General features: G+C 43.0%; 1 protein-coding gene across 1 annotated transcript in view; it reads left to right on the top strand.

Annotated features, from left to right (window-relative positions):
- Positions 1-1,426: 1,426 nt before the first annotated feature.
- b3glctb (beta 3-glucosyltransferase b) overlaps positions 1,427-12,500 on the top strand; it is a gene marked incomplete at both ends in the record, with an annotated part of 51,951 nt that continues 40,877 nt past the window's right edge. Inside the window, 1 exon segment of the mRNA XM_079805220.1 lies at positions 1,427-1,543. Within this exon segment, the coding sequence (XP_079661346.1) occupies positions 1,427-1,543 (117 nt within the window).

The following is a 12,500-nucleotide window of genomic DNA, read 5'->3' as shown; positions in this document are numbered from 1 at the left end:
ACACACACACACACACAGAGTTGCAAATATTAACGAACGAAATGCATATGTACAGTGGACAAATATAACATTAGTGCCTTTTTTGCTCTTCATGTTGTATTTCTGTGTATAGTGCATATAAAGTTAATTACATTTATGTTTTAACTATATCATGGATAGTCTCAGAGTATCCAGATAATTTCTTCTTCTTCCATTTTCTGAATCTTTGAATAGGGGGAGATTGTGTATGGTTTTAACATCGGTGACATTTCTGTCTGTATCTTGGAGTTCAAACTAGCGTCAGATATTACAGTTTTTTACAGACGCTAGGACACATTTCTCAATACTTAGGTCACTTTTGCAAAACTCTTCACACAGTTCTCCTAAACAACTTTCAGCTTCAGTTCATTTCACATTCAAAATGCACTACAACTACCAAAACCCTTTCTTCAGGTCTGAAATCAGCTCATTCTTCCAGAACACTAGCAAAGGTTGACAGCCGACAAACACACCTTATCACCCACAAAACAATGAACTAAAAAACACACACAACATGTAGCATTATACAATGTACAAGGACACATCTCTGTAATTCACGGCGGTCGGCCGAAACTTTACTTGATAAAGTTTTAAATATGGATATTTTTCTTACACAAGCGCGTCGATTCGCTTCAGAAGGCCTTTATTAACTCCCCAGAGCTGAGTGGAGCAGTTATATGACAGACAGATGCATTTATAAGGAGCAACTATTACTGCTATTATAAAGCTTGGATTAGCCAGAACATTTTTAATATAACTCAGATTTTATTCGTCAGAAAGAAGAATGTCATACACACCTCGGATGAGTTGAGGGTGAGTAAATCATGGGCTAATGTTCATTTTTGGGTGAACTATCCCTTTAACCCATCTCGGTAAATAGCTGACATTCATGCCGAAAGCAAGTTCACATTAACTGTTTAATCTTCTGTCCTCTGATAAATAATAGCATGTTTGTTTTCTATTTTAAGCAGTTGACTTTTTTACCTTATTTATTTTCCAAAGGCAAGTGTCATTAAAAGATAAATATGCAAGGGCTCACTTGCATTAAAATGCACAGAATTGTGTTTACATTATTACTGTAACACTGAATAAAACATTAACGCTTTATATTTCCACTGTCACAGACATAAAGTGATCCACACAAGTTTGACCAATTTACTGGTGAGTTGAACAGTGTGGCTGTTTATTTTACAATCACCATTAAATGTAAAAGCAACATGTTTACAATTAATCAATATTACATGCAACTATGGTGTGATGTGCATTTACACATAAAACATACAAAAATATCTCCAGTTTTTTTAGGGAAATGCATTGAGAGGGTAAAAGTCTTTTCATATCAAGCAGATTATTTGAGATCTAATTATGGCTCGTATATTTCCCTCCCTATTTCTTTTTCTCTTTGTCTATGGAAGACCTGCGGGATGTGGTGTTTATGATCCAGAGTCAGAGAAACTCGTCTCATTCCCACAGGACTGAACAAAGAAGAGCAGAACTTCTCCATCAGGCTCAGATCCTAAACCAGGTAGTTTTCAAGGAGACTGCACAAATAGGTCCATAAAATGCGATTTTGATAAATTTTTGCATGCCACATTTGAAATGTGTTGGTACACCAATCAGGCATAACATTATGACCACCTTCCTAATATTGTTTTGCTGCCAAAACAGCCCTGACCCGTCCACTGATGTAGAAGAACACGTGATCATCAGACCAGGCCGCCTTCTTCCATTGCTCCGTGGTCCAGTTCTGATGCTCACGTGCCACTGTTGGTGCTTTGGGCGGGGTCAGGGGTCAGCGGCTGTGCCGCCCCATACACAACAAACTGAGATGCTCTGTGTATTCTGACCCCTTTCTATCAGAACCAGCCTTAACTTCTTGAGCAGTTTGAGCTCCAGTAGCTCGTCTGTTTGATCGACCCACACGGGCATCAATGAGCCTCGGCCGCCCATGACCCTGTGGCCGGTTCTCCACTGGTCCTTCATGACCCTGTGGCCGGTTCTCCACTGGTCCTTCATGACCCTGTGGCCGGTTCTCCACTGGTCCTTCATGACCCTGTGGCCGGTTCTCCACTGGTCCTCCATGACCCTGTGGCCGGTTCTCCACTGGTCCTCCATGACCCTGTGGCCGGTTCTCCACTGGTCCTCCATGACCCTGTGGCCGGTTCTCCACTGGTCCTCCATGACCCTGTGGCCGGTTCTCCACTGGTCCTCCATGACCCTGTGGCCGGTTCTCCACTGGTCCTCCATGACCCTGTGGCCGGTTCTCCACTGGTCCTCCATGACCCTGTGGCCGGTTCTCCACTGGTCCTCCATGACCCTGTGGCCGGTTCTCCACTGGTCCTCCATGACCCTGTGGCCGGTTCTCCACTGGTCCTCCATGACCCTGTGGCTGGTTCTCCACTGGTCCTCCATGACCCTGTGGCCGGTTCTCCACTGGTCCTTCATGACCCTGTGGCCGGTTCTCCACTGGTCCTCCATGACCCTGTGGCCGGTTCTCCACTGGTCCTCCATGACCCTGTGGCTGGTTCTCCACTGGTCCTCCATGACCCTGTGGCTGGTTCTCCACTGGTCCTCCATGACCCTGTGGCCGGTTCTCCACTGGTCCTCCATGACCCTGTGGCCGGTTCTCCACTGGTCCTCCATGACCCTGTGGCCGGTTCTCCACTGGTCCTCCATGACCCTGTGGCCGGTTCTCCACTGGTCCTCCATGACCCTGTGGCCGGTTCTCCACTGGTCCTCCATGACCCTGTGGCCGGTTCTCCACTGGTCCTCCATGACCCTGTGGCTGGTTCTCCACTGGTCCTCCATGACCCTGTGGCCGGTTCTCCACTGGTCCTCCATGACCCTGTGGCCGGTTCTCCACTGGTCCTTCATGACCCTGTGGCTGGTTCTCCACTGGTCCTCCATGACCCTGTGGCCGGTTCTCCACTGGTCCTCCATGACCCTGTGGCCGGTTCTCCACTGGTCCTTCATGACCCTGTGGCCGGTTCTCCACTGGTTCTTCATGACCCTGTGGCCGGTTCTCCACTGGTCCTCCATGACCCTGTGGCCGGTTCTCCACTGGTCCTTCATGACCCTGTGGCCGGTTCTCCACTGGTCCTTCATGACCCTGTGGCCGGTTCTCCACTGGTCCTTCATGACCCTGTGGCCGGTTCTCCACTGGTCCTTCATGACCCTCTGGCCGGTTCTCCACTGGATCTCCATGATCCTGTGGCCGGTTCTCCACTGGTCCTTCATGACCCTGTGGCCGGTTCTCCACTGGTCCTTCATGACCCTGTGGCCGGTTCTCCACTGGATCTCCATGATCCTGTGGCCGGTTCTCCACTGGTCCTCCATGACCCTGTGGCCGGTTCTCCACTGGTCCTCCATGACCCTGTGGCCGGTTCTCCACTGGTCCTTCATGACCCTGTGGCCGGTTCTCCACTGGTCCTCCATGACCCTGTGGCCGGTTCTCCACTGGTCCTCCATGACCCTGTGGCCGGTTCTCCACTGGTCCTTCATGACCCTGTGGCCGGTTCTCCACTGGTCCTTCATGACCCTGTGGCCGGTTCTCCACTGGTCCTTCATGACCCTGTGGCCGGTTCTCCACTGGTCCTCCATGACCCTGTGGCCGGTTCTCCACTGGTCCTTCATGACCCTGTGGCCGGTTCTCCACTGGATCTCCATGATCCTGTGGCCGGTTCTCCACTGGTCCTCCATGACCCTGTGGCCGGTTCTCCACTGGTCCTCCATGACCCTGTGGCCGGTTCTCCACTGGTCCTCCATGACCCTGTGGCCGGTTCTCCACTGGTCCTTCATGACCCTGTGGCCGGTTCTCCACTGGTCCTTCATGACCCTGTGGCCGGTTCTCCACTGGTCCTTCATGACCCTGTGGCCGGTTCTCCACTGGTCCTCCATGACCCTGTGGCCGGTTCTCCACTGGTCCTTCATGACCCTGTGGCCGGTTCTCCACTGGATCTCCATGATCCTGTGGCCGGTTCTCCACTGGTCCTCCATGACCCTGTGGCCGGTTCTCCACTGGTCCTCCATGACCCTGTGGCCGGTTCTCCACTGGTCCTCCATGACCCTGTGGCCGGTTCTCCACTGGTCCTTCATGACCCTGTGGCCGGTTCTCCACTGGTCCTCCATGACCCTGTGGCCGGTTCTCCACTGGTCCTTCATGACCCTGTGGCCGGTTCTCCACTGGTCCTCCATGACCCTGTGGCCGGTTCTCCACTGGTCCTCCATGACCCTGTGGCCGGTTCTCCACTGGTCCTCCATGACCCTGTGGCCGGTTCTCCACTGGTCCTTCATGACCCTGTGGCCGGTTCTCCACTGGTCCTTCATGACCCTGTGGCCGGTTCTCCACTGGTCCTTCACCCCACAAGAGCTGCAGTTTTGGAGATGCTCTGACCCAGTCGTCACAATCTGGCCCTTGTCAAACTCGCTCAAATCCTTACGCTTGCCCATTTTTCCTGCTTCTAACACATCAACTCTGAGGACAAAATGTTCACTTGCTGCCTAATATATCCCACCCACTAACAGGAGATCATCAGTGTTATTCACTTCACCTGTCATAATGTTATGCCTGAATGGTGTACCTTTAAAATTACATTTTAAAATTGAAAACTTTTTTTAATCAAGATTCCTTTTAAAAAGTAGATGCTTGGCTTTACAGGGCACATCCAATATGATTAAAACCATAAAGATTTTGCTTTCTCATGCTTGTTCTTGTGTGTGTGTGTGTGTGTGTGTGTGTGTGTCCTGATGTGGAATGTCCACATGATGGCACTGTTGTATTAGGAAAAGTTTGATTCTTTTTTATTGGGATTATGTGAAAATGTGCATTGCATTTCAGTATTAAGAGTCACTTTTGTGGTTCCTAAATGTCTGAGTGTGTCTCATTTCAGTGTGTGTGTTGATTTTCTCAGTTTTGTCAGTTTTTTTCAGCAGTCTCCAGTCCTGACATTTCTCCTGTGTTCGCTGAAACATTTGCAGCCGTGTCTGTATGTGTATTTAGCACATGCGTTGTCAAACTGATAGAGGTGTTTTCTTAATATGCTGGTGTTTTGTATCTTTGTGTTAATTTTATTCAGCTGCAGTGTTTTGAGCTGCTCTCTTGGCCACCGTAAAAGATTGTGCATGTGTGCATCTTTGTGTAACCACATTTGAAATCTTGGTAAGGTTTTAGAGACATTAACTTTTCCATGAACAATGTGCCCTCTTAGAACACGCCAGAGTAGAAACTGCAGCAGCTACACCACGAGTTCTCTCAGGGCTGCTTGCAGATTTCTTTTTTAATACCGTAATACAAGTACTAAAGTGAATTCTGAAGCATTTCTAAAAATACAGCTTTTTATGATCTTTAGCTCATTTTAAAAACAATTAGATGGAAATTTACTACTTTGGTGGGGAGAATAAATGTGTGGGGCTACAGAATCTGAGTTGCATTTTCCCCTCGTGACACAATTATGGAAAGTCGAGTCTTGAAAAGTGAAGTAAATCAAGACAGTGATTGAATGTTGGCTTGACAAAACTTTGCTTCAAATTAAATTAAAAGAGGGTTTGACTATGTAGACATTATGTACGAGTGGTGAGGGTTTGAATTTGAATTAAAAGGTATACGATGATAGATCTATACAGGATTCGCACGCTTCTTGAAAGTTCTTGAATTTCAGAATCCAGAATGTCAGTGTTTTTCTCCCACCACCTGCGTAATAATCCCCGGCCGAATTACCCACTGTTTTCAGACAAACACCAAGGTCGTGTGGTGATTTAATTGCCGTCCAAGATGAGACCACTTCAAAATTCACTGTTTATATCCTTTTTGACCCCTGCAGGCCACCGTACGGTTGCGCTTTGCTGTCATTTGGATGCATTTTAAGATCTAGACTTTTATTACTGAAATGCTGGCGAGTATTTACAAGAGCAATATTTCATCACCGCTCAAAAAATAAAAAGAAGAAAAGCACGTAAACATTTGAAACGGGCCGTTATTACGCCAACATTTATATATATTAAATATAATATATGTGCAGGTCTTAAAAGCCTTCAAATTGATTTTTAAAAAGGTTCATATACAGGTGATTTAATAAATAATTTTGCATATTTTTATTACCTAACTTGTCCATATCTTTTCATTTAATTAGAAAATTCAAGTATACAATATTATCTCTATATTTTGATGTTTTAATTAAGTAATGATTTATATAAAAGAACTAAAACTAGTGTGAAATAAATGTTAAAAGCAGGAATTAGAGCTGCAAACTGCATCTTGTACACCAGCCTCTTTCCTCATTGGATTTTGTAAAATTGGACATTTTTCCTCATTGTAAATTGTATTTTAGTTGTCAGTATAAGCTTTAGCGTTACTGCAGTAATGATACACACAGGTACAGTAGGTGTTTGATATATTGGCAGTAACACACACACCTTTATCGTATTTATTGTGCTTGATTTAAAATAAAAGGTGCTTTAAAAAGTCCTTGAATCTGGTGTTCATGATAGATAGATAGATAGATAGATAGATAGATAGATAGATAGATAGATAGATAGATAGATAGATAGATAGATAGATAGATAGATAGATAGATAGATAGATAGATAGATAGATAGATAGATAGATAGATAGATAGATAGATAGATGTTGTATAATTGTGAAATATAGGCTCTAGCCTGAAAATATCTGCTCCAGTCCAAACATTGAATTTTGAGGTAATTTTGTATGTGTTGCCAAGAACACATAATTAACTTTTTTCTCTTTTTGTAAATGTTGCAACTAGTGTTTTACCACAACAACTAGCATTTGAAAATGACTCCTAACAGGTGTTTGCTTAGCAAGAACATTATATAATGTACAAGCTTTGCGAAAAAAGTGCATGAGCATATTATATTTCAGTCAGAGCCTTAGGAAAGGATTTTTGATGATGCCTTTTATTTTTTCAGGTGGGGTTATTCCAGGCTGGTTGTTCTTGACATTCATGCCATCTGTTTCCCAGCCGCTCGCTTTTACAATCTTCAGTTTCTTACTGATGTTTTATATTTGGTTGAGCCTCGTTGCTAATTATCTGAATTCTCGGCATCTCTTCTTAAGCAGAAGTTTCTGAATCGAATCTCACCTTCTGTGAGTCACACCAGATAATAATGCCCTAATCGGCCCTTCTCCTTTTCATCGTTTTACTAGAGCCCACCTTTCCTTATGGCTGCTTTTAAAAAGTTGAGAGACTTATTTTTGGTTGTCAGGCTCATTAGAAGACTATTTTCCCAGTGGGGGTTCTGGGAAGGATTTGGGCTGTTGAGCGGGAAGGTGAGAAACGCTCGACCTCATGTTGATCAGCAGGACTGCTTAGGGCTATGGCGCGTGGAAAAGGTTTCCCGAGCATCGCTTTTCCTGACAGATCAGCCTTGCTTATTAACCTCCATGTGCTGTGCTGGGGCAGGGATAGACCCGCTGACTGGCCAAGACTTGGCAATGGAGACATTTTTATTGACCGGATTTCTCTCCATCTCATTGTCATCATCATCATCTGCTTCCTCACTTTTGGCAGTGTAACTGGCACTCGAGTTTGGGCAAAAGTGCAGCTGTCAGGAAGCCTTCAAAAGGTCCGCCATGTTACAATGACATTTGGGTGTTGTTCATTAACTCAGACCGCAAGGAATACTTTCTCCTATCACACCTTAATTCGGAGAGACGGGTATCAGTCCTTCCAGAAAAATGCGGCTTTTTTTTGTGATTGTTGCGGGCAAAAATCCTTGATTATTCGGCACGTTTTCTTAAAAAATGCGATGAAAAATGCGGGATATTTATGCAATTTTATGCGATAAAATTGCGGGAACTTGCAAAAACTGCGGTTTGATGAGAAAGAGAAAAAAAGCACTACATCACAGAAAGTGCTGGAATATTTAAGTTCTCATCTTGTTTTATTGAAGACCTTAATAATGGCTCAAATTTACAAAACATTTAGTCAATCAAGTTCTGTAGCTTTACAAAAGGAATATGCTACAACTTCTGAAAAAATTAATAAATAACTTCCTGTTTTACAGATGTCGCTATACAAAACAGACATTTGAGTGCTTCCAATGCACAGTGCAATCTCTTAAAGGGTTAGTTCACCTAAAAATGAAAATTCTGTCATTAATGACTTCCCTTTATGTAGTTGGACACAAATTAAGATATTTTAGTTGAATTCCGATGGCTCAGAAAGGCCTCCATTGGCACAATGTACACTCTCAAGACCCATAAAAGGTAGCCTACTAAAGACGTCGTTACAAAGTCCATCTCACTACAGTGGTTCTACAATAACTTTATGAAGCGACGATAATAGTTATTGTGTGCAAAAAAAACTAAATAACGACTTATATAGTGATGACTGATTTCAAAACACAGCATCATGATGCTATGAATCATCGAGTCGATTCATGATTCGGATCGCGTGTCAAACTGCTGAAATACGTGACTTTGGCGATCCAACCCGCTGAATCGACTCATTGATTCATAACGCTTCAAACCGCTGAATCAACTCATTGATTCATAACGCTTCAAACCGCTGAATCTACTCATTGATTCATAACGCTTCAAACCGCTGAATCAACTCATTGATTCATAACGCTTCAAACCGCTGAATCAACTCATTGATTCATAACGCTTCAAACCGCTGAATCAACTCATTGATTCATAACGCTTCAAACCGCTGAATCTACTCATTGATTCATAACGCTTCAAACCGCTGAATCGACTCATTGATTCATAACGCTTCAAACCGCTGAATCGACTCATTGATTCATAACGCTTCAAACCGCTGAATCGACTCATTGATTCATAACGCTTCAAACTGCTGAATCGACTCATTGATTCATAACGCTTCAAACCGCTGAATCAACTCATTGATTCATAACGCTTCAAACCGCTGAATCGACTCATTGATTCATAACGCTTCAAAGCTTCATGATGCTGTGTTTTGAAATCAGTCAGCACACAGGGAAACTGCTTTGCTCTTTTGCTGTTATTTTTGTTGGCCAATGGGAGTTTGTGCTTCATCATGGTTTCACCGGTATCTATGGTTTCTCCACGGGGTTTGCAGCTTTTCGATGACGTTCGCGTCGGGTAATCACGTCACTTCAAAACGTTCCCATGGCAATAGGCGGAAATGGCGGCTCTTGTGTGAAGTAAACGAAAATTTTTCAACTTTCTGCTAATATATATGACTTTTTTTGCAACGAAAATGCAGGGATTTTGAAATCATGATAGCCCCGCATATTTTGCACGCGGAAATAGGCAATTTATGCGGCGAAAGTGCGGCGTATTTGAAAAAATGCGGCCCCCGCATGAATATGCGGACTTTGGCTGATTATGCGTTAAATCACGCGATCGCACAATCGCGTTTTTCTGGAGGGACTGAGGTATAAGTAAGCAATCGGTAAGTTAATTTCCCTGAAAACAAAAGTCGCCAAAAAACTTATTACTTCATTCAAAAACAATTTATTTGGGTGTTAACTGGTTTTGATAATGGCACTCTTTGCTTAATTTAAAGATCTTGCAGTGCAAGTGTAACCCCTCCTGTTTGAAGCAGGACTCGAACCCGGGTCCGCCGGCATGATAGTCGGGCACTCTCTAATGGTGCATTCACATCGGACACAAATGACGCGATTTGCGCAAGTTATTTACATGTTAAGTCATTGCAAAGACGCGAATAGACATTCTGTGGCGTGATTGAAGCAATGAGGCAGCGCGAATGGAGCGTTTGTCGCGTGATTGGCACGAATCGCCCGAGTTGAAAAATCTGAACTTTGACGGATATTCGCGCCGCATTAACCAACCAGGAGCTTGCTCTAGTAGTGACAACAATGAGGAGAACATCTGTATATTTATATCTGGTTTAGGCAAGTGTGCATATGATTATCACTGTGATAAAATTAAATGACATGAAACACAACCCAGTCTCTTTTTGTTAAATGCAAGTTTATGTTTGATCAATAGTACAAAAGTATAAGTAAAAGAAGCTACACATGAAATAAAGCAAACAATTCAGTCAAACATTCATAGTCAGCGCTCGTCGGCTACAACGGTAACGTAAAGTTAAAAAGCCTAAAAATAAAAAAGTAATGAAACTTCACTTTGCCCTCAACCGAAACGATTCGCCAGGGAACAAATTATAGATCCATGAGAGCAAAGATCGGTTAGACGAAACGAATTATATCTGGAGACGCCACAGAGTATCAAGATGCATGTTGACTAAATTCAAATATTAAAGAGAAAAGTGTCTTCACTTTTATCTTTTTACACATTAATTTCCCACATATAATTGAATGAGGAAAAGAAAAACAAAAGAAAACCGCAACAACAGACTAGCATGTTGACTACTTAAACATACATTTTGCTCTCCTTTCTTTCTGGCCAGCAAATCCATCAACCCATATTTGCAAATATACTATGTCAACAGTTGTAGGACTCCCTTTCTTTGTCATAAACGTTGCAATGGCTAGATTTTTGCGTTTGCTTAATGCAAAACTCGGGTGCTTCTTTGTTTTTGCATGATTTTCCAACGCTATTTTTCCTTCATATTTAACTGATATTTTGTCAGGACACAAAACACAGGTAGTGGAGAATGGGTCTCCTTGGGGGAGGGCTTTACCCATTCAGAAAAGTTTTCTCTTTTCGCCCAGTCTGAGTTGTAGGTTGTAAATCGTTTTATCTTAGACACTGGCGGTGGCTCATCCGATTTTGTTGCGTTATCCTCCTAGTCCGTCTCTCCCCCCATTTCACAAAACTGAGTTAATATAAAGTTTTAAAAAAGCTGGCAACTGAACACTGTTTTATCCTGCATGTGCGTGGATGGATGCGTGCGACCGACCGACCGACCGACAGCACAGGCAGTTGCGATAGGCGATAAGTTGAGCCCGTTTACGGACACAGGATTGGATACATAACCATGAAGAAAACACAGTAACAGTATAAGAAAACGGTTTAATTTGAAGCCAGGAAATTCTACTTTAGAAGTACATTTTCACAAAAAAACGGGACAATTTGTGTCCCGGGAAAGACTACATTTTCCGGGACAGACGCTCAAAAAAGAGAACAATCCCTGGTAAACCGGGACGGGTGAACGCTAGGCGTCCCTCACGCATGAAACCGCATGAAACATATTGAAGAGCATATAAAATAGTTAACCCATCAAAGCCAGTTTTTTATTAAATGCTGAGGCTCTTAGCTCGTTAGACTTACTCTCAGACAAGAGCGGTGAGGTCAAAGTTATGTGCACATGGAATGCTTTTTTTAAAAATAGAAATCTTGTGTGATAATCTTTTGTTCACACACAGATGTGCACATTATTTAGCTTTATTACTGAATGAGAGCCATTATTGTGGCATTATTCCTTCGGCTATGCTAAGACTGCAGAAATTACATTCTTCACTTTTCATACTCTGTGATTAGAAACTGCATAAAGGATCACAATGTGCTTTGAAAACCGGGTTGTTTTTGTGCATAGAAACGGATTAGTCAGAGGGAGGTATGAGCCTAGTCATCTGAAAGTGTAATATTCAATATACAAGTTTAAAAAGCTTGCCTTTAATGGAACAAAATGGATGCAAATTTTCATTTTCTTCTGTCAGTCAATCTAAACGTCCGTGTCCAGACTCTCACAAATGTTGCTTTCTTGATCTTCCATCGGCTCAATTTTCCAGCACATTCAGGGAATCTCTGCTATCGCATGCTCCATCTAAACAAGCTACTGTTTCAGTCCTCTAAGCACATTCGGTTTGTTCAAACACCCTCTGGCAAACTCTTCCCATTCAGTGTCTGCCTTCCTTGACCTTTCTCTGTAAAGATAGAATTGAAGTTAAAAAAGTTTTGAAGAGCCCGTGGTCATAATCCCCACGGCAACTATTGTGCTGCGATATGCATTAAAGGATTAGTTCACCCCAAAATGAAAATTTCTTGATAATTTGCTCGCCCCGATCTCATCCATGTTCATGTCTTTCTTTCTTCAGTCTAAAGGATGGGCTCCAGAGGCTCTGACCAATCCCAGATGAGGAATAGGGTCTTATCTAGCGAAACGATCGGTCACCCCCCCCCCAAAGTTTTTCTAATATAGTTTTTAACCTACATTTTTCATCTTAAATGACGTAATCACGTTGGAAAGGTCATGCCAGACGTAGGCAGAAGCACCACCCCCGTGTTTACAAAGCGCTTGTGTGAAGACTAATACAAACGCCCTTTACCAAAAACACACATTTTTCAACTTCAAAATCGTCTGATATCGTCTTTTTTTTTTTTTTTGCTAAAGGGCGTTTGTTTTCTTCAACGTGATTGTGTCATCCTTAGCACCTCACAGAGCTGAACAAGATTAAAAATGTAGGTTAAAAAGTATATGAATTTTGGGGTTTTTTTGGAAAATGACCGATGGTTTGTCTAGATCAATTCAATTCAAATGTATTTGTATAGCGCTTTTCACGATACATATCGTTTCAAAGCAGCTTCACAGAAAATGCATCTACATAACAAT

The sequence above is a fragment of the Gobio gobio genome (assembly GCF_949357685.1).
Source record: "Gobio gobio genome assembly, chromosome: 22".
NCBI lineage: Eukaryota > Metazoa > Chordata > Actinopteri > Cypriniformes > Gobionidae > Gobio > Gobio gobio.
Note: the sequence above shows the minus strand (reverse complement) of the source record. Positions and strands in the feature narration are given on the sequence as shown.